Below are 21,870 nucleotides of genomic sequence, written 5' to 3'. Positions count from 1 at the left end.
CTCTCTCTCTCTCTCTCTCTCTCTCTCTCTCTCTCTCTCTCTTTCTTTCTCTCTCTTTCTCTCTCTCTCTCTCTCTCTTTGTCTCTCTCTCACACCCATCCGCCCACAGTTTTGGGACAAATGAGCTTGGAAAGTTTTAATTTTCTCATTAAATTTTGGGCCCTACGCCGCCCTAGTCACCCTAGTGACCACTGACCCTTTGGGGGGCACGCACATTTCACATTATACAGAACGGTAGTGAAAACTTTGCTTAACAATCTACCTTTTCCACTTTCGGAAGCTGTAGGTATCGACCCCGTCCATGGACGAGGTGAAGAGGTGAATGTTGTCGAGGTAGTGTCCGCGGTGTCAATCGACGCGACGTCGATCGACGAGCTTGACTATGTGTGGACACAGCTTTATACATATTAGCTATGGGAGTCAGCTCCCATGGCGTAGTGGTCACTGCACTCGCCTTGCATGCGCGGGAGACCCGGGTTCGATTCCCGGCGGGGTCAAGAAATTTGTATCATGCAAATGATTGATCCCGTGACTGGCTGTTGTGGGGCCCACTCAGCGGACCCGGGTTCGATTCCCGGCGGGGTCAAGAAATTTGTATCATCCAAATGATTGATTCCGTGACTGGCTGTTGCGGGGCCTCGATTCCCGGCGGGGTCAAGAAATTTGTATCATGCAAATGATTGATTCCGTGACTGGATGTTGCGGGGCCCACTCAGCCTCTTGAGGAAAATGAGTAGCTGTGGCATATAAATGCGTATAGCGACCGGTGCCAGCATGGGACCCGGGTTCGATTCCCGGCGGGATCAAGAAATTTGTATCATGCAAATGATTGATTCCGTGACTGGAGTGGCTTTGACTTTTTCAGCAAAAAAAGGTTCCTATTCTGTAATCCCGAGGGGTACGGGACGTAGGGTCTTCAGAAAAAAGAAACGGGTAGTAGGTAGTGTACAGGTACCTATTGGATGTTAAAGGGAGAGAGTGCGAGCAGTGGCGTAGCGTGGTCTAAATTCAAGTGTAGGGCGTGTAGGGCTCATGCACAGGTCTACCAAGTCCCATCACAGTACCTATTACATGCCATTCATATTTATGGGCATTAGAGTGAACTTTTGAGTTGTATGGCCGCCATACACGCCATACATACACGCTACGCCTCTGAGTGCGAGTATTCCACTTGGCCAATTTTCTGGGCCGAAAAGGTTTGAAAGTATCCTTTCTTCCATTGTATCTATTCTTCATTGTATTACCTCTTGTTCTCGGACGAACAAAAGCCCTTCAGAGAGTCGTTTTCCACAGCGTTGGGGGATTAGGAGGGGAAAGGGGTTGAAGCTTGGAAGGGCAAAGGGGTGGTGGGCCAGGGAAAGTTGGAGAGGTCCAGGAGAGTAGGTTGGGAGGGTGGTTGACAGGGCAAGATAAGGTTGAGGAAGAGAAAAGGGATGGAGAATGGAGGAGGCATTAGATAGGAGGGTATGGAGGGGTAGGATAAAGGAGGGTAACGCCGACCCCTAATAAGATTGGGAAAAAGGTGCAGGAACAGAAGAAGAAAAAGACAGGGCAAATTTGGAGTCTTGGAGCGTAGGAGACAGATTGGAGGAGGTTTGAAGAACGGGGCACGGGGGTAAAAGATTTGTTTGGGCTTTTCGGGAGGTCTTGAGAGGTCATTTGGAGCCTTGGAGGAGACTGGTTGACTGGGTAGACTTGGAGATTGTTATTGGTTGGAGATAGAGCGGGAGAAATAGAGGTTGTTAGAGGAGAAAGTTCACAAGGTTAAGAGGAGAAAAGAGGAAGAGGTGTGACTTAGAGCCCGCTCCCACTTGTCTTTCGGAAAAATACACGAAATGTCCTGTAGGCAATGTAATTTAAAAAAAAAAGAGTGTTCCCATTACAAACGACACGATTTTTTTTCCGAACGACAAGTGGGAACGAGCTCTCAGAGGTAAAGAGGACGAACAGAAGGACAAAATTCGAAGAACAAAAAGGTTCATTTATGGTTTGAAAAGAGGTAGGATGAAGACGACGATAAGGGCAGTTTTCAGCAGAAGGAAGCTGTAGAAACATAAATGAAGAGGATTAAAAATAAAGAATAGGAGAGAAATAAATAGAGGGAAAGTGGAAAGAAGGAAATGAAGGGAAAAGGAAGGATAGAGAGAAGCGGAGAAGAAAATGATTCTTGATCCCTCTTAAGTGGAGATCCTATGACAAAGTGACACTTAAGAACATTTAGATAAGTTACAGAGAATACCAGATTTCACGAAATGAATCCCTTTAGTGTCGAAGAACAGAAATGCACACTAAATGTTTAGACTGCTCGGGTAAAGGGACTTTTCAGTCCTATTCGGGCAGGATGTTCAAGGTATATATTCTCACACACAAAATACGTGTTTCTATTCTAAACAAATCAAGACCTCTCTCTCGAAACGTTAATTTTCCAAAAGACAAAAGAACACCAATTTGAGCATACGACCCTAGAAATGCTCTGTAAATTTGTAAACTCTAAATAGGTACATAGGTGCGTAATTGATTTTTTTTTTTTTTGAGAGAGAGAGAGAGAGAGAGAGAGAGAGAGAGAGAAAAGAGAGAGTAGGCAGCTGGATAATGATAATGTAAATTCTTTAAGTATGGCTTGGGAATATTTGGATCCTTATAATGTGATGTAGGTAGATATGTAGTTCCTTTCATATTTTTATACGAGACCTTGTTTAGACTGCTCGGGTAAAGGGACTTTTTAGTCTCATTCGAGCAGGATAAACAAGGTATATTCTATTCTATTCTACAGTCCATTGAACCCCTGGTATCATCGATCTATTCTTTAGATATAAATATTATAAATATCACCAACCCTGGAACGAAGGTTAAACGGTTATGTTTTATGACACTCATGACAAATAAGAATGTGTGAAAAACCCTTTCATGTTTAGCTACATGAAGCAGCAAAAGAAGAAGAAGGAGATAAAGAAGAAGAAGAAGAAGGAAGAGAAGAAGGACTCTCTCTCTCATATTATATGTATATGTACATAACGCTTTTATGTACAAAGCTATGTACATACATACATACATAATATTAGGTACATTGAACATGAGGATCCATAATACATAATAGTTATGTACATAGTTATATTTTACATGAGGGACAACACACCTAAATACGAACAGGAATTATTTTGAAATTGCAGAGTGCAAAGTATAGAAACGAAGAGAGGAATAAATCCCAGATTGTTCTTAGTTCTTAGAATTAGCTAAAATATACCGTTAAATACCAGTAAAATACCGTTAAATACCAGTGAAATACCGTTAAATACTAGTAGGATACCGTTAAATACCAGTAAAATACCGTTAAATACCAGTAAAATACCGTTAAATACCAGTAAAATACCGTTACAGTCACACTTGATGTTACCTTTTCTCTTCGGAATTTCTCTTTAGAATAGAAGTTGGATTTCAAACAACTCCCCAGTTGTTATCAAAAGCTTGTGAGCGTTTACAGGAAAAGGCTCTAGCACGTGATTAATATTGTCATTCATCCAGATAAAAACCACGCCCAACGGTACTTAACTTGCGTATAATCATCGAATTTCCCTCTCGCTAACGACATCCTTCCAGACTGCAAACTCTATTTTCTTCATTCCTAGAAACCTTTTTTTTCCGCTTCGCCAAATATTTGCATTGTAATATTTCATTTTCATAAGGATCCTTCTTCTCCTCCTCCTCTTCCTCGTCCAGTTCTCCTTCTCCTCTTTCTCATTCCCCTCTCTCTCTCTTCTTCTTCTTCTTCTTCTTCTTCTTCTCTCCTCCTCCTCTCTCCGCCACGGAAGGTTATTAATAACTGGCTAGGTAAATACGTGCAGATAAGGTTAGTGGAGGAGGGACGGTTGGGAAATTGGGGTCGAAGAAGTGAGGAGGGCACGGGAACGTTTTCATTACTGAAATCTCTAGACCAGTGGCGCGGTGTGTGGTGTTGTTTTGTAACATAGCAGTGGCCGAGCACGGAAAAGTATTCCTTTCTATTTTTTCCAAGCGGCTGAAAAATAAGAAGATCCGGATAAAAAATAAATAGCCAAGCCAGCTTAGTTAGCTTGGATGGTAGCGCCTCTGCCTTGTAAGCACTAGGCCCCGGGTTCGATTACCGCCCGGGGCGGACTTTATCCTGAACGGATAATGTTCGTTCTCGGAACGGCTGGCTTTCTCCTATCTTCTCTTCATTTTCTCTTTGCTTTCGTTACCATAAGACCTTAGAGCAGTTACAGTTCCCTCTATCAATCCTCTTGAAAAAAAAATAAAAAAATCTGTACATTTTTACATTGGAATCGAACTCAGGACTCTGGCTGAAAACTCCTGTAGTTACCTCAAACCTACTGCAGTTTGCAAGCACTTCATATTTGACACAGTTTTTATTATCAGGTAGATAACTATTATTACTGTTATTAGTGTTTTATTTCTATGTTTCTAGGAGGTAGGGAGGGAGAGAGAGAGGGGAGAGGGAGAGAGAGAGAGAGGGGAGAAAAGAAGGAAAGAGACGAATTGTATAGGTAAGTCAGGAAGAATTTGCACGCTATTTAGAAACCGCCCTCCCTTTATCTCTCTCTCTCTATCTCTCTGTATTTCTCTCTTTTTCCTCTTTACCCTCTCTCTCTCTCCCTCTCTCTCTGTCTCTCTCCCTCCCTCTCTCTCTCTTTCCTCCTCTCTGTCTGTCTCTCTCACCCTATAGCTCTCTCTTTTCCCTTTTCCTCCCTCAAGCCTCTTTCTACTTATTTTACTACCCTTCCTTCCTCCTCCTTAACTTTTTTTTTTTTTTTTTTTTTTTTTTTTTTTTTTTTGCAAAAGTAAAATCATTTGTATACAATTTAACTCTCTCTTGTTTCTTTGTTTGCTATTTTATTGAATGGAAAATCCATGAACTTTCTTCATGCAGGGTTTTCTTTAACAAGTGGTTCAGTGAACTGTAGGACTCAGAATAAGCGGCCCTACAGCGCCCCGTTCGGCCCGGAATGGAATGAGAAATTTTCCTTTTTCCCTTGAAAATTTTTCCTTTTTCCATTGAAAAATTTGGGAAAATTTTATCAAAATCGGACAAATCGTTTGAGAATTGTGGCGGTACAAACAGACAGACGGACAGACTAAAGAAAGAATCGTCGAGTTGAAACTTGAAACTCATTTCGTCCTCCTAATGGTGGGTTCATATTCTTGACGTTCCCAGAACGATCATTTTGAGGATTTCTTTTTTCGTACTCAGTAGGATTCATACCTACCTGTTACTTGGTCTAAGCAGACAGTTCTAAATTTAAAACTTGCTGCTTTGCTATCTATGTAGCTGTTGTAGCTACCTAGCTACTTTCATCATTTAGACTTTAGAGTCTGGAGAGAGGAATTAAATCAAAGTTAAAAGAGAAATACAAACCCGTGCTGGGGATTAAGAAGGAAAAGGTGAAAAATGAGGATTTGAAATTTTCAAGAGAGAAAACGAGAACACAAATTTGCTCGAGAGGCGAAGGGAAAAGAGGGGAAATGAAATTTATTACGTTCACAATATTCACCAACAAACGAGGAAATTTATTATTTATGAAAATTACATCTTTCCTTTTTGCACCATCTTTCGTCTACCAACATCTTCGCCGTCTTTCGACATCATCTTCGTACCTTGGCGTCTAATTTATGTCCTCACTGCTTCCCATTATAGGGATTCGGCTAGAAGACAAGGGTGAGCCCATCCTCCCCACATTCTCTGGTGTATGGCCCACCGAGAGGCCGAAGGGTGTGTGAGTCACCCTCACTGGAAGATCACCGAATTGGTCGTGCGGGAACAGACGCATCCCTTGGGTGTTGAACATCTTGAAGATGCCAAGCGGCGGAGGCTCCATTTCGTCGGAAACTGATGGTTCGTCCCGAGGGAACGAGAGGACCCCTTTGGTAGGTCCATGCGTCGGCGGTAGGCGATGAGGGAGGGACTCCCAAAGTTGAGGAGGCTCGAATTGGTCCTCGAACTCTTCATCGGATGGTTCAAACGCGTTGGAGGGCTCGTTCATAGGAGGGAATTCGTGAAAGAAATCGTCGAAAAGTGTTGACGACTCGTGGTGAGAAGGCGTGACGTAACTCCCGTTCTCTCTCACACACACACCCATCCGCCCACAGTTTTGGGACAAATGAGCTTGGAAAGTTTTAATTTTCTCATTAAACTTTGGGCCCTACGCCGCCCTAGTGACCACTGACCCTTCGGGGGCACGCACATTTCACATTATACAGAACGGTAGTGAAAACTTTGCTTAACAATTGACCTTTTCCACTTTCGGAAGCTGTATCGACCCCGTCCATCGAAGAGGTGAAGCTATCTCCTATCCTGCAGCCTTCCTACTCAATTTGGGGAAGCTAAGCCACCCATTTTGACAGTTCCCTCTATTGCTATAGGTTAGGTACTATCAAACCTCTTGAAAAAATATAACAAAAACTTTTTCTATAAGCACATCAGAATACTTCTCTACTTCTGTACTACGTACGTATAGCTATAGATGAATCAAGAGTATTACAATCTATTGTGTTTCTATGTATAGGTATTTTGTTTCAAATTTGAAAAATAAATCCTGTTTTTTTTTCTTCTTCTTCTTCTTCTTCTTCTTCTTCTTCTTCTTCTTCTTCACCGCGCAGTTTTATTTTTAAACCGCCGCGCCGCCTGTGCAAGAGGATTTCGAGGGGAAAGGATGCACGGTTCATGCGACGAGGAGATGTCTTTGCGCCCTCTCTTATCCCTGCCATTCCCGAAATAGACCGCCCAGCCGCGACCATGCTTCATGGCTTCGCGTTAAACTGCAATAGGCTTAAGTGCCTATAGCAGGGGTTTGCAACTTCCATGTGTATGCGGGCCACATTCTACATTGGGATTTACTTCGCGGGCCACATATGTACATAGGGGAGCACCCCCCCCTCAACATTTCAGAAATGCATTCCGATCGAATTTTGAGTGCCGCAGGCGAAATTTTTCAAAAAGTATTCTCTGAATTGTAGCTGAAAACACTAAAGGGGGTCAGTTTCCATGACTCAATGATAACTACACTGATAAGTTTGTACAAATCCCAAAAAGCTTCGCGGGCCACAGAGATGGTCTGGCGGGCCACATGTGGCCCTCTGAACATTGCCTGAGGAATATCAACTGGACCATTGAAGTGAGGTTGAGCCGCCAGATCTTCTCTCTGGGGAATATTGAAAATGTCTTGCAGTAAGGTGTGCAAGTTTGACGCCGGGCTAACCTCTGAACGTCTGTGATGAAGGACGAAATAGAACAGGGTGGTCTTCTTTGGTCTCTCGAGATGTCTCAGCGGTTCATGATCGTCGAGGAAATGTCTTAGAGGGAATTCATTCACGGTAACTTTTGGTCTTTGGTGATGAAGTTGATGGACTTCTAAGTGGAATGGAATTTGTTGGATTTGCGGACCTAGATGGATAAGTTCAGGGTTTACTTCATGGTGATTCGGGCCTAGGTCGTTATCAAAGACATTCCTAGGGTCTTCTTCTGATTCGAACGGATCAACGGAGCTTGGTTTTCTGTCATCGTCGAAGAAGTGTTCTAGCCCTGAGCTGGCAGGATGGTGGGCTTTCTCTCGGAACCGAGAAGAGGATATTTTAATGCGAATATGAACTAACTTGGGGTTTTTCTTTTGCATGATGTGTTTCGGATTGAAGGAGATGGCGGAAATGTGCTCCGGTCCGTAGAACAGGTGTAGATTATTCATGATGCTAGATACGATATTCTTCTCGTTAGTGCTCCATGGGGAGTCGATGTCATCTGTACTTCGCTCATCTTCGACAGATGGTTCACTCTCAGCTTCGTTTACAGTCGGTTTCAGTAAGCTATCCAACATTTTCTGCAAATCCGACGGAAAGTCTACCGGGAAAGGTTCAGGGTGAGACGGTTCCTTGGACTTGACATTACCGATGAGGATGTGCCGGAATTCGCAGCAGATTTTTGTCTTCCTCACGAGATCCCTGTCCACTTTGACATTCTTAGGATTCATGATGATAACAGTAACATGGCCTGGTCGATGAACTTCCGAGATTTTGTTCAGAAGCAGCGGCATTTCGGGGAGAACTTTCGACATGTCATCATACTCAATCCTAGGATGAACTGAAACTTTATTGTTCTTCACTAAGACTGGGATAGTTGTTTTCCAGAGTGTATCCAGGAGATTTGAAATAGGGGAGGAATCTTTCAGTTGCTTCTTGTACTCGAAGGTGTCATTATTGTCGTTGTTGTGCATTGAGATTTTGATTCTCATCTTTGTTATGGATCCGTTCTCTTCCGTAGCTTGGTTGTCGAGTTTTGGGCTAGAAGATTCGCTTGGCTTGGTCTCATGCACCTTCTGAGTATGTTTGATCACTATTGGTTCAAGTTGTTCCGGAGCAGGAGAGGCTTGAGGTTCATCCTTCCTCTCTGGTAACTTACTAATGATGGAATTCCGGATTTTCTGATTTTTCATCATCATTACTTGGAAATAATGACATTACTAATGATTGTGTAAGGTACCTACCTATTAGAGATGATATTGAGACCTTGGCGATTAGAGTTATCTCTATCAAGCCTCTTAAAAATGAGAATATCTTATATTATAAGAACGAGATCCATTCACTCATTCACATTTCACAGTTCACATTTCACACACTGATCGCTCTATCTCGAGAACCACAACACCTAGAAAGCTGAAATTTCTGGTAACTTCTCAGGTATGTTCACTACTTCACTGGTAGTTGAAGGCACCTCAGTGTTGGACAAATCGCTGAGGAGCTGATCCAATATATTCTTCGGGTCACTGTTGCTCTCTGGAATGCGTGACGGAGTTGTGTCGTCAAACAGGGGCAGGTTTTGGAACTTTTCGTCTGGTTTAGGGTCGATCAGGTTTTCTTGGTCGTTGAAGATGGCGTTCTTTCTGATTTCGTTGTTCAGAAGTTCGGACAGGCTGTGCGCACGCATTGTTTTCATGTCGGTGATTGAGTTCAACATACCGAACGCTGGGTTTGACTGAAATATCTGTGAACAGGGAACAACGCTCACAGATTAATACCTGCCGTATACGAATCAGTAGAATCTCTCACTACATGTTGCAATATGTAGTGAGACTAGTGAGGGACTGGGGTGTATTTTGCTTTCGGTAAAATTGAACACTGCTCCATTGAACATTCAGTTTCCATTGGAGCAGCGATGGTCAGATTTCGAAAGGAAAATACACCCTAGTCTCTCTTATTTTTTAGACTACGGTGAGAGGTCTCAACATGGTACAAGCGTCGCCCTCTGCCGACTAACGTTCGAACAAGTTGAATTTTTTATACAATAAAGAGAACAACTATCAAGTAGGTACATAGGTCCTAGTTTTTTTTTTTTTTTTTTTTTTTTTTTTTTTTTTTTTTTTTTGTGAAACCACACATGGCCGTGCTGCTTAGCGTGTAATCAAATAAATAAATAAAATTACCTAGTGAAACATAATTAAAATATTCTCGTTTTGGATTAGGACAGGATCAGGAAATGAGTTTGTTATCAGGAAATGGGGATAATGATACGTCCAGAGTAACTAATTATAATTAAGATAATTATAAATGACTATAGGTAAATGTTAATAAACTAATGACTAACACTTGTAGGTGCTTAATAGGTGTATTAGAATGGCTCAGTTAACTGCAGAACTCACTCCAGAAAAAAGAGACTCTTTTTTTCTCTTTCGTCAAAATTCCAATCGAGGCCAAAAATTAATCAAAGATATTCTTGCCAGATTTCGTCAAAATTGGAGGAACCATTCCGTACTTCAAAAAGTAAAAAATAGGTGGAACAACAAACATCAGATACATAAAATGAAGAAAATTCTGTGAGCCAATAAGAAACTCTAGATTCTGTGAAGATCCCCAATAAATTAATTTTGTGTGGGTTTTTTATTTTCTATTTCTTTTCAAATACCTACGTATTCTGCAAATGTAATAGAAAGTCGTGTGATGTTCACACCAGATTTTTTTTCTCACCTTCAATTTTTTTCCACTTTGCGCTTTTTGACAACATGTTTGTGAGTTTGTGCTATAAATAGGCATATAATCATGTATGAAATAGATACGAGTATGTTGGTATGTTGACAACAGCTCTACGATCACCACCTGTGGAGAATTCCTACAAGTTCGTAAAATGTTGAATGTTTTCCAAGAATTTTTCGCAGAAGTCAAAGATTATCCAATCAAATCTCAGGTATGTTGTTTACTTAACTAAACACCTGACTGACATTATCGACTCGATCGGAGTGAGTCAGAGAATTGAAAAATTCGCCTGAAAGTATTAGGAAACTATGCGTGTACGACAACAACTCGAAGGCTATGAACTTGAATGATGCAGGCAAAAAACTCGGCCAGAAAGAATTTTTCGCAGAAGTCCAAGATTATCAATCAAATCTCAGGTATGTTGTTTACCTAAACACCTGACTGACATTATCGACTCGATCGGAGTGAGTCAGAGAATTGAAAAATTCGCCTGAAAGTATTAGGAGACTATGCGTGTACGACAACAACTCGAAGGCTATGAACTTGAATAATGCAGGCAAAAAACTCGGCCAGAATGAGAAGCGAGCGATGAGAATGTTACTCCTCCTCTAAACTCGCTCATTGAGTTTGATAAGTAGTAGGAGCAGTATTCTGAGTAGAGATTTTATGAGTATTATTGTTACCAGGAGCAATATGAATAATAGGAGTATTATGAATATTGGAAGATGTATTTGAGTTTTTGAGTATTCAGGAGTTTTGTGAGTAGGAGTAGCAGAAGCAGAATCTGTCGTGAGAGGAGAGGAAACATCTGAACATTCAGAACATCTTCAGTACCTCCGCAGCCAGAGCATATCACACTGAGACTAGCACGTAGAAGGTCCGGGTTCGATTCCCGGCGGAGATAAAGAAGTTAGTTTTTTTCGACTGTAGCCTCTCTCGCTCTGAATCAATTCTGCATGCACCAAAAATTCAATTTCTGGGGTTATCTTAACTCTTTTTTTTTTTTAAGAGGTTTGACAGAGGGAACTGTAACTGCTATGGTCTTATCGCCCCGAAATCGAAGAGAGAAGGAAAGACAGGATAGGAGAAAGCCAGCCGTTCCGAGAACGAACATTATCCCATCAGGATAAAAACCGCCCCGGGCGGGAATCGAACCTGCGGCCTAGCGCTTACAAGGCAGACGCACTACCAACTAAGCTAACTAGGCTGACACCAGCTAGATGAATAAAGAGTATTACAATCTATTGTGTATCAGGAAATGGGGATAATGATACGTCCAGAGTAACTAATTATAATTAAGATAATTATAATGACTAGGTAAATGTTAATAAACTAATGACTAACACTGGTATTAGGTGCTTGATAGGTGTATTAGAATGGCTCAGTTAACTGCAGAACTCACTCCAGAAAAAAGAGACTCTTTTTTTTCTCTTCCGTCAAAGTTCCAATCGAGGCCAAAAATTAATCAAAGATATTCTTGCCATCAGATTTCGTCAAAATTGGAGGAACCATTCCGTACTTCAAAAAGTAAAAAAATAGGTGGAACAACAAACATCAGATACATAAAATGAAGGAAATTCTGTGAGCCAATAAGAACTCTAGATTCTCTGAAGATCCCCAATAAATTGATTTTGTGTGGGGCCCTATAGTCACCAAAAGCCTCGCAAACCACTGTTAGACGGGTAGCTTACAAGAGCTACATTCTTCCAGACCTACAAGTTCGTAAAATGTTGAATGTTTTCCAAGAATTTTTCGCAGAAGTCCAAGATTATCAATCAAATCTCAGGTATGTTGTTTACCTAAACACCTGACTGACATTATCGACTCGATCGGAGTGAGTCAGAGAATTGAAAAATTCGCCTGAAAGTATTAGGAGACTATGCGTGTACGACAACAACTCGAAGGCTATGAACTTGAATAATGCAGGCAAAAAACTCGGCCAGAATGAGAAGCGAGGGCCGCATGCGGCCCGCGGGCCGCGGGTTGGACAAGCCTGTCCTATAGGAAGGAAAGTAATGTAATCGGGTCAAATTTTCGATGGTCAGATTTTAGTGCCAAATATCTCGAGAACGGTAAGAGCTGGAGACTTGAAATTTGGTATGTATCTTTCAAATGTGACAAGGATGCGACACGTTTGATTAAAATAGGTGCTGCGGTTGGCGGTATTTTGACCGCTTTTTGGCGGTTTTCAGCTATACTGACTAAACGGTTAGAGATATTGTAAATGTTACAACAGAAGAGAACACCCAAATAAGCACCATTCAATAGGATAAGGAAAGTCGTGTGATGTTCACATCAGATTTTTTTTTTTTTACTGTTTCAATTTTAACTTACTGGATTTCTGCTGTTTTACTTACCTGAGCATTTTGCGATTTCGTTTCCCGCAACAACACTTACAGAAGAACATTGTTCATTGTTTTACCCACAGAATAGAAATACTAAAGGACTAGTACCTACATACATTTAGTTGAAATACATACTTACAGAAAGTAAAAATACATACACTAATAGGAAATTACAAAGACATACACTTGTAGAATTGCATACAGCATAGGTACACTTGACAAACCTGAAGACAGCGTACTGTCAGAATAATGTTACAACGAAGAGGAAGAGAAGCGGGATGATGAAGGAGAGGAAACTAACGAAATTAGGGATAGAAGAAGAATGAATGATGAGAGAAGGAAGACGAGAAGAAAGAGAGATGGGAAGGAAATGAGAACGAAGGGAACCGAAATGGAGAAATCAGGATTAGATGGGAAAGAAAAATAATGAGAACAGAGCTGAGAGAGAGAGAATTGTGAATAATAGAGGAAGAAGAAGAAGGAAAAAGGAGGAACAGGAAGGAGGAAGAAAAATTGATGAGAGATTAAAGAGAAGGATTGCTGTAAAGAGACAGCAAAAAAATTGACAAGGGAAGAGCGAAAAGATACTAAAGAGAAGGGTATAGAATACGTAGGTACAGATGAAAGAAAATGAGAGATACAGAGAGACTGGCCATGTTTTAAGACACAGGAATAAGGTGTGCTATGACACAGGGAAAGGCATGTTACAGGATACCGGGAACAATCATGTTTCTAAACATGGAACATTGCATATCTCCTTGAATTTCGAGGGGCATTTAATGTTGCCACTTTGTCACATCTTGGACGTCTGAGTTTCGTCCGATTTTTTTTTTTTTTTTTTTTTTTCCGAATGTCCTGTATAGGCAATGTGGGGTCTGGGGTTCTGCCCATTTTTTTTTTTTTTTTTTTTTTTCTGAGAATAGAATAGGATAGAATCGGGCATTCAAAGACCTAGTAAAAGCCCTTTTTCAGCGTGAATTCTAGACTCGTTATTTTATCGTGTGGTTGTGGTGGATTTGACTCTACACACCAAGCCACTCTTTTGGAAAATCATTCGGGAAAACCTGTCGGGAGTTTCAGCAGTTTCAAAGGCGCGGGGCCCCCAGGACCTACCCCCCTCCCTACTAGAAAACACTTCTATACCTACCTAATTCATTTGTATCAATCGTTACGTACGGACTACGAGTTTTGTTATTAAAATGTATTTTGCCGTTTCAGTTCATTGAAGTTTTAATGTTTGTGAGCACATCTTTCATGCAAAATATCATGCAACATTCTTTTTTTTTAGAAAAAACCCATAATATCTAGTGTAAGTCCTCGAAGCGTGGGGCCCCCAAAAGCGCGGGGCCCGTGGCAGTCTGCCATTCTGCCTTATGGGTAATCCGGCCCTGCCGCATAATGACCCCTAATTATTTCCAGGAAAAGGGATGAGTGAACCCTGAATCGGGTTAGCTTAACCCTATAGCTTATATACGTCTCACAGGATAACGGGTTTAAAGATAGCTGAGTTGAGTGAACCCTTTTAATCCGCAATCCAGCTTAGGTTAGCTATATGTTTCATAAATTCAATATTAGGGTTAAGATTCCCTTATTGAGAGGGAAGAGGAGAATGGGATATTAAAGATGAGTTGTGAACTTTTTTAAGGGCTTATGAATGAGTTGGATTTGTTGAAGGGGGTTTCAAATTGCAACCCTCTTTCAGCAGATCAGGAATATCAGGATTCAGAAGGGCGAAGAAGAACGTAACTATAAGGAATTAAGGATACTTAAATTCTATTCCATTCTAATCAAATTTGTGATACCCACACATCCACTAACATTGTAATAACGGCATCTCCACTAATGTTAGATTTCCTAGTGGCTCCGTCAAGCTCCGGGGCTCCTGAATACATGTATAATAGCGAGTTTTTGCAGCCAAAATGAATTTTTTGGCCACCAAAATTAATTTTTTTTTGCCACCAAAATTAATTAGTGTCCCGTTAACTGAACTCTTTAACGTTATTTGACGAAAACTCGTCTCTGCACATGCGCAGGACTGGGTTTTCGTTAGATAACGGTAAAGAGTTCAGTTAAAGGGACGCTGATTTTGTTTTTCATCATCCAGTTTTATAAATTCTACCCCACACTTACCACTAGTAAGGCGCAGACCGCTAGGCGCCCAGTCTGTTTGAGAATTGGGGCGGTACAAACAGACAGACGGACAGACTAAAGAAAAAATCGTCGAGTTTAAACTTGAAACTCATTTCGTCCTTTCTGAGGGAGCAATTTTTAACATTTAACCTAATATGGTCATTGGTCTTTCCTTCCTAATGGTGGGTTCATATTCTTGACGTTCCCAGAAGGATCATTTTGAGGGTTTCTTTTTTTCTTACTCAGTAGGATTCATACCTACCTGTTACTTGGTCTAAGCAGACAGTTCTAAATTTAAAACTTGCTGCTTTGCTATCTCTGTAGCTACCTAGCTACTTTCATCATTTAGACTTTAGAGTCTGGAGAGAGGAATTAAATCAAAGTTAAAAGAGAAATACAAACCCGTGCTGGGGATTAAGAAGGAAAAGGTGAAAAATGAGGATTTGAAATTTTCAAGAGAGAAAACGAGAACACAAATTTGCTCGAGAGGCGAAGGGAAAAGAGGGGGAATGAAATTTATTACGTTCACAATATTCACCAACAAACGAGTGACTGGAATGTTGCGGGGCCCACTCAGCCTCGTGAGGAAAATGAGTAGCTATGGCATATAAATGCGCATAGCGACCGGTGCCAGCAAGGTAGGTAAACATTGGATGTTGGGATTATCGAGATATTGGAAAAATCCTACAATGCTGCAGTGAGCACCAATGTTGTGATATAATAACACAAAGAAACTGCATTTATACATATTAGCTATGGGTATACTTATTATACGTGAAAACAAATGCCAGCTAGCCAGCCTAATAGTTAAATTGGATGGTAGCGCATCCATCCACCTTGTAAGAGCTAGGTCGTAGGTCCTATTCCTGCCTGGAGCGTACTTTATCCTGTGGGCAGATAAAAGGTTCACTTTCCTAGCTATCTCCTATCCTGCAGCCTTCCTTCTCAATTTGGGGAAGCTAAGCCACCCATTTTGACAGTTCCCTCTATTGCTATAGGTTAGGTTCTATCGAACCTCTTGAAAAAATATAACAGAAACTTTTTCTATAAGCACAACAAACGAGGAAATTTATTATTTATGAAAATTACATCTTTCCTTTTTGCACCATCTTTCGTCTACCAACATCTTCGCCGTCTTTCGTCATCATCTTCGTACCTTGGCGTCTAATAATTTATGTCCTCACTGCTTCCCATTATAGGGATTCGGCTAGAAGACAAGGGTGAGCCCATCCTCCCCACATTCTCTGGTGTATGGCCCACCGAGAGGCCGAAGGGTGTGTGAGTCACCCTCACTGGAAGATCACCGAATTGGTCGTGCGGGAACAGACGCATCCCTTGGGTGTTGAACATCTTGAAGATGCCAAGCGGCGGAGGCTCCATTTCGTCGGAAACTGATGGTTCGTCCCGAGGGAACGAGAGGACCCCTCTGGTAGGTCCATGCGTCGGCGGTAGGCGATGAGGGAGGGACTCCCAAAGTTGAGGAGGCTCGAATTGGTCCTCGAACTCTTCATCGGATGGTTCAAACGCGTTGGAGGGCTCGTTCATAGGAGGGAATTCGTGAAAGAAATCGTCGAAAAGTGTTGACGACTCGTGGTGAGAAGGCGTGACGTAACTCCCGTGATGGAAACTCAAAGGGACAGAGGAGGGAGGGACTCCCAAAGTTGAGGAGGCTCGAATTGGTCCTCGAACTCTTCATCGGATGGTTCAAACGCGTTGGAGGGCTCGTTCATGGGAGGGAATTCGTGAAAGAAATCGTTGAAAAGTGTTGACGACTCGTGGTGAGAAGGCGTGACGTGACTCCCGTGATGGAAACTCAAAGGGACAGACTCGTGGGCACCATTCATGTGAGGGAGTCTGAACATTGCCTGAGGAATATCAACTGGACCATTGAAGTGAGGTTGAGCCGCCAGATCTTCTCTCTGGGGAATATTGAAAATGTCTCGCAGTAAGGTGTGCAGGTTTGACGCCGGGCTAACCTCTGGACGTCTGTGATGAAGGACGAAATAGAACAGGGTGGTCTTCTTTGGTCTCTCGAGATGTCTCAGCGGTTCATGATCGTCGAGGAAATGTCTTAGAGGGAATTCATTCACGGTAACTTTTGGTCTTTGGTGATGAAGTTGATGGACTTCTAAGTGGAATGGAATTTGTTGGATTTGCGGACCTAGATGGATAAGTTCAGGGTTTACTTCATGGTGATTCGGGCCTAGGTCGTTATCAAAGACATTCCTAGGGTCTTCTTCTGATTCGAACGGATCAACGGAGCTTGGTTTTCTGTCATCGTCGAAGAAGTGTTCTAGCCCTGAGCTGGCAGGATGGTGGGCTTTCTCTCGGAACCGAGAAGAGGATATTTTAATGCGAATATGAACTAACTTGGGGTTTTTCTTTTGCATGATGTGTTTCGGATTGAAGGAGATGGCGGAAATGTGCTCCGGTCCGTAGAACAGGTGTAGATTATTCATGATGCTAGATACGATATTCTTCTCGTTAGTGCTCCATGGGGAGTCGATGTCATCTGTACTTCGCTCATCTTCGACAGATGGTTCACTCTCAGCTTCGTTTACAGTCGGTTTCAGTAAGCTATCCAACATTTTCTGCAAATCCGACGGAAAGTCTACCGGGAAAGGTTCAGGGTGAGACGGTTCCTTGGACTTGACATTACCGATGAGGATGTGCCGGAATTCGCAGCAGATTTTTGTCTTCCTCACGAGATCCCTGTCCACTTTGACATTCTTAGGATTCATGATGATAACAGTAACATGGCCTGGTCGATGAACTTCTGAGATTTTGTTCAGAAGCAGCGGCATTTCGGGGAGAACTTTCGACATGTCATCATACTCAATCCTAGGATGAACTGAAACTTTATTGTTCTTCACTAAGACTGGGATAGTTGTTTTCCAGAGTGTATCCAGGAGATTTGAAATAGGGGAGGAGTCTTTCAGTTGCTTTTTGTACTCGAAGGTGTCATTATTGTCGTTGTTGTGCATTGAGATTTTGATTCTCATCTTTGTTATGGATCCGTTCTCTTCCGTAGCTTGGTTGTCGTCTCTCTCTCTCTCTCTCTCTCTCTCTCTCTCTCTCTCTCTCATCTCTCTCTCTCTCTCTCTCTCTCTTTCTTTCTCTTTCTCTCTCTCTCTCTCTCTCTCTCTCTTTCTTTCTCTCTTTTTCTCTCTCTCTCTTTCTCTGTCTCTCTCCCTCTTTCTTTTCTCACAGTACACACCCAATAAAATTGTGTATGTAAAGTTAGAACGATGAAGTTTTGTAGCTTTTGGTTTACCAGTGGCGGATGTAGTTTGGGGTACCAGCGCTAGTCCCGCCTGGGGCGGGACTAGCGCTTACAAGACAGACGCGCTATTTTGCGGGATTCTCGCCCGCAGTGAAATTTATCCTATAGGTATTTACAGTTCGTTCTCGGAAAGGCTGACTTTCTCCTATCCTGTCCTCTCTGCGCTTAATATAGGTACCTTACATGATCATTAGTAATGTCATTACTAATGATGTAATGTCATTACTGGTCGTCAAATAGGGGCAGGTTTTGGAACTTTTCGTCTGGTTTAGGGTCGATCAGGTTTTCTTGGTCGTTGAAGATGGCGTTCTTTCTGATTTCGTTGTTCAGAAGTTCGGACAGGCTGTGCGCACGCATTGTTTTCATGTCGGTGATTGAGTTCAACATACCGAACGCTGGGTTTGACTGAAATATCTGTGAACAGGGAACAACGCTCACAGATTAATACCTGCCGTATACGAATCAGTAGAATCTCTCACTACATGTTGCAATATGTAGTGAGACTAGTGAGGGACTGGGGTGTATCTTGCTTTCGGGAAAATTGACCACTGCTCCATTCAGACTACGGTGAGAGGTCTCAACATGGTACAAGTGTCGCCCTCTGCCGACTAACGTATGGAATTCCGGATTTTCTGATTTTTCATCATCATTACTTGGAAATAATGACATTACTAATGATTGTGTAAGGTACCTATTAGAGATGATATTGAGACCTTGACGATTAGAGTTATCTCTATCAAACCTCTTAGAAATGAGAATAATTAAGAAATAAAACCAATGACTGAATGACAACTCTATAATCCTTTTTGGCGTCCCGCCACTGCCGAAGTCGAACTCTGACCTTTTTTTTTTCTTCTTCTTCTTCTTCTTCTTCTTCTTCTTCTTCTTCTTCTTTCCCTCCGTTCTTTCTTTTTCCTCTCTCTTTCTTTTTTTCGCATTTTATTTTCTGTGTAATAGAAAAATCGATAGCCCAGCAATGTTACAACGAAGAGGGAGAGAAGCGGGATGATGAAGGAGAGGAAACTAACGAAATTAGGGATAGAAGAAGAATGAATGATGAGAGAACGAAGACGAGAAGAAAGAGAGATGGGAAGGAAATGAGAACGAAGGAGACCGAAATGGAGAACTGAGGATTAGATGGGAGGGAAGAATAATGAGAACAGAGCTGAGAGAGAGAGAATTGTGAATAATAGAGGAAGAAGAAGTAGAAGAAGGAAAAAGGAGGAACAGGAAGGAGGAAGAAAAATTGATGAGAGATTAAAGAGAAGGATTGCTGTAAAGAGACAGCAAAAAAAATGACGAGGGAAGAGCGAAAAGATACTAAAGAGAAGGGTGTAGAATACGTACAGATGAAAGAAAATGAGAGATAGAGAGAGACTGGCCATGTTAAGACACAGGAATAAGGTGTGCTATGACCTATGACACGGGGAAAGGCATGCTACAGGATACCGGGAACAATCATGTTCTAAACATGGAACATTGCATATCTCCTTGAATTTCGAGGGGCACAACAAACGAGGAAATTTATTATTTATGAAAATTACATCTTTCCTTTTTGCACCATCTTTCGTCTACCAACATCTTCGCCGTCTTTCGACATCATCTTCGTACCTTGGCGTCTAATTTATGTCCTCACTGCTTCCCATTATAGGGATTCGGCTAGAAGACAAGGGTGAGCCCATCCTCCCCACATTCTCTGGTGTATGGCCCACCGAGAGGCCGAAGGGTGTGTGAGTCACCCTCACTGGAAGATCACCGAATTGGTCGTGCGGGAACAGACGCATCCCTTGGGTGTTGAACATCTTGAAGATGCCAAGCGGCGGAGGCTCCATTTCGTCGGAAACTGATGGTTCGTCCCGAGGGAACGAGAGGACCCCTTTGGTAGGTCCATGCGTCGGCGGTAGGCGATGAGGGAGGGACTCCCAAAGTTGAGGAGGCTCGAATTGGTCCTCGAACTCTTCATCGGATGGTTCAAACGCGTTGGAGGGCTCGTTCATAGGAGGGAATTCGTGAAAGAAATCGTCGAAAAGTGTTGACGACTCGTGGTGAGAAGGCGTGACGTAACTCCCGTGATGGAAACTCAAAGGGACAGAGTCGTGGGCACCATTCATGTGAGGGAGTCTGAACATTGCCTGAGGAATATCAACTGGACCATTGAAGTGAGGTTGAGCCGCCAGATCTTCTCTCTGGGGAATATTGAAAATGTCTTGCAGTAAGGTGTGCAAGTTTGACGCCGGGCTAACCTCTGGACGTCTGTGATGAAGGACGAAATAGAACAGGGTGGTCTTCTTTGGTCTCTCGAGATGTCTCAGCGGTTCATGATCGTCGAGGAAATGTCTTAGAGGGAATTCATTCACGGTAACTTTTGGTCTTTGGTGATGAAGTTGATGGACTTCTAAGTGGAATGGAATTTGTTGGATTTGCGGACCTAGATGGATAAGTTCAGGGTTTACTTCATGGTGATTCGGGCCTAGGTCGTTATCAAAGACATTCCTAGGGTCTTCTTCTGATTCGAACGGATCAACGGAGCTTGGTTTTCTGTCATCGTCGAAGAAGTGTTCTAGCCCTGAGCTGGCAGGATGGTGGGCTTTCTCTCGGAACCGAGAAGAGGATATTTTAATGCGAATATGAACTAACTTGGGGTTTTTCTTTTGCATGATGTGTTTCGGATTGAAGGAGATGGCGGAAATGTGCTCCGGTCCGTAGAACAGGTGTAGATTATTCATGATGCTAGATACGATATTCTTCTCGTTAGTGCTCCATGGGGAGTCGATGTCATCTGTACTTCGCTCATCTTCGACAGATGGTTCACTCTCAGCTTCGTTTACAGTCGGTTTCAGTAAGCTATCCAACATTTTCTGCAAATCCGACGGAAAGTCTACCGGGAAAGGTTCAGGGTGAGACGGTTCCTTGGACTTGACATTACCGATGAGGATGTGCCGGAATTCGCAGCAGATTTTTGTCTTCCTCACGAGATCCCTGTCCACTTTGACATTCTTAGGATTCATGATGATAACAGTAACATGGCCTGGTCGATGAACTTCTGAGATTTTGTTCAGAAGCAGCGGCATTTCGGGGAGAACTTTCGACATGTCATCATACTCAATCCTAGGATGAACTGAAACTTTATTGTTCTTCACTAAGACTGGGATAGTTGTTTTCCAGAGTGTATCCAGGAGATTTGAAATAGGGGAGGAGTCTTTCAGTTGCTTTTTGTACTCGAAGGTGTCATTATTGTCGTTGTTGTGCATTGAGATTTTGATTCTCATCTTTGTTATGGATCCGTTCTCTTCCGTAGCTTGGTTGTCGAGTTTTGGGCTAGAAGATTCGCTTGGCTTGGTCTCATGCACCTTCTGAGTATGTTTGATCACTATTGGTTCAAGTTGTTCCGGAGCAGGAGAGGCTTGAGGTTCATCCTTCCTCTCTGGTAACTTCTCAGGTATGTTCACTACTTCACTGGTAGTTGAAGGCACCTCAGTGTTGGACAAATCGCTGAGGAGCTGATCCAATATCTTCTTCGGGTCACTGTTGCTCTCTGGAATGTGTGACGGAGTTGTGTCGTCAAATAGGGGCAGGTTTTGGAACTTTTCGTCTGGTTTAGGGTCGATCAGGTTTTCTTGGTCGTTGAAGATGGCGTTCTTTCTGATTTCGTTGTTCAGAAGTTCGGACAGGCTGTGCGCACGCATTGTTTTCATGTCGGTGATTGAGTTCAACATACCGAACGCTGGGTTTGACTGAAATATCTGTGAACAGGGAACAACGCTCACAGATTAATCCCTGCCGTATACGAATCAGTAGAATCTCTCACTACATGTTGCAATATGTAGTGAGACTAGTGAGGGACTGGGGTGTATTTTGCTTTCGGTAAAATTGAACACTGCTCCATTGAACATTCAGTTTCCATTGGAGCAGCGATGGTCAGATTTCGAAAGGAAAATACACCCTAGTCTCTCTTATTTTTTAGACTACGGTGAGAGGTCTCAACATGGTACAAGCGTCGCCCTCTACCGACTAACGTTCGAACAAGTTGAATTTTTTATACAATAAAGAGAACAACTATCAAGTAGGTACATAGGTCCTAGTTTTTTTTTTTTTTTTTTTTTTTTTTTTTTTTTTTTA

General features: G+C 42.3%; 1 protein-coding gene across 1 annotated transcript; it reads right to left on the bottom strand.

The window, feature by feature from the left end:
• Positions 1–5,467: 5,467 nt before the first annotated feature.
• On the bottom strand, positions 5,468–21,489 carry LOC103520248. Its single transcript, XM_026831442.1, has 3 exons — positions 21,021–21,489; positions 16,148–17,470; positions 5,468–5,966 (listed from the first exon to the last, which is right to left on the bottom strand). Exons 1-3 carry the CDS (start codon positions 21,465–21,467, stop codon positions 5,640–5,642), a joined length of 2,097 nt encoding a protein of 698 aa, XP_026687243.1. The 5' UTR covers positions 21,468–21,489; the 3' UTR covers positions 5,468–5,639.
• Positions 21,490–21,870: the final 381 nt, after the last annotated feature.

This window comes from Diaphorina citri, unplaced genomic scaffold (assembly GCF_000475195.1).
Source record: "Diaphorina citri unplaced genomic scaffold, Diaci psyllid genome assembly version 1.1 scaffold3361, whole genome shotgun sequence".
NCBI classification, from domain to species: domain Eukaryota; kingdom Metazoa; phylum Arthropoda; class Insecta; order Hemiptera; family Psyllidae; genus Diaphorina; species Diaphorina citri.
This window is presented reverse-complemented; position numbering and strand designations above follow the sequence as displayed.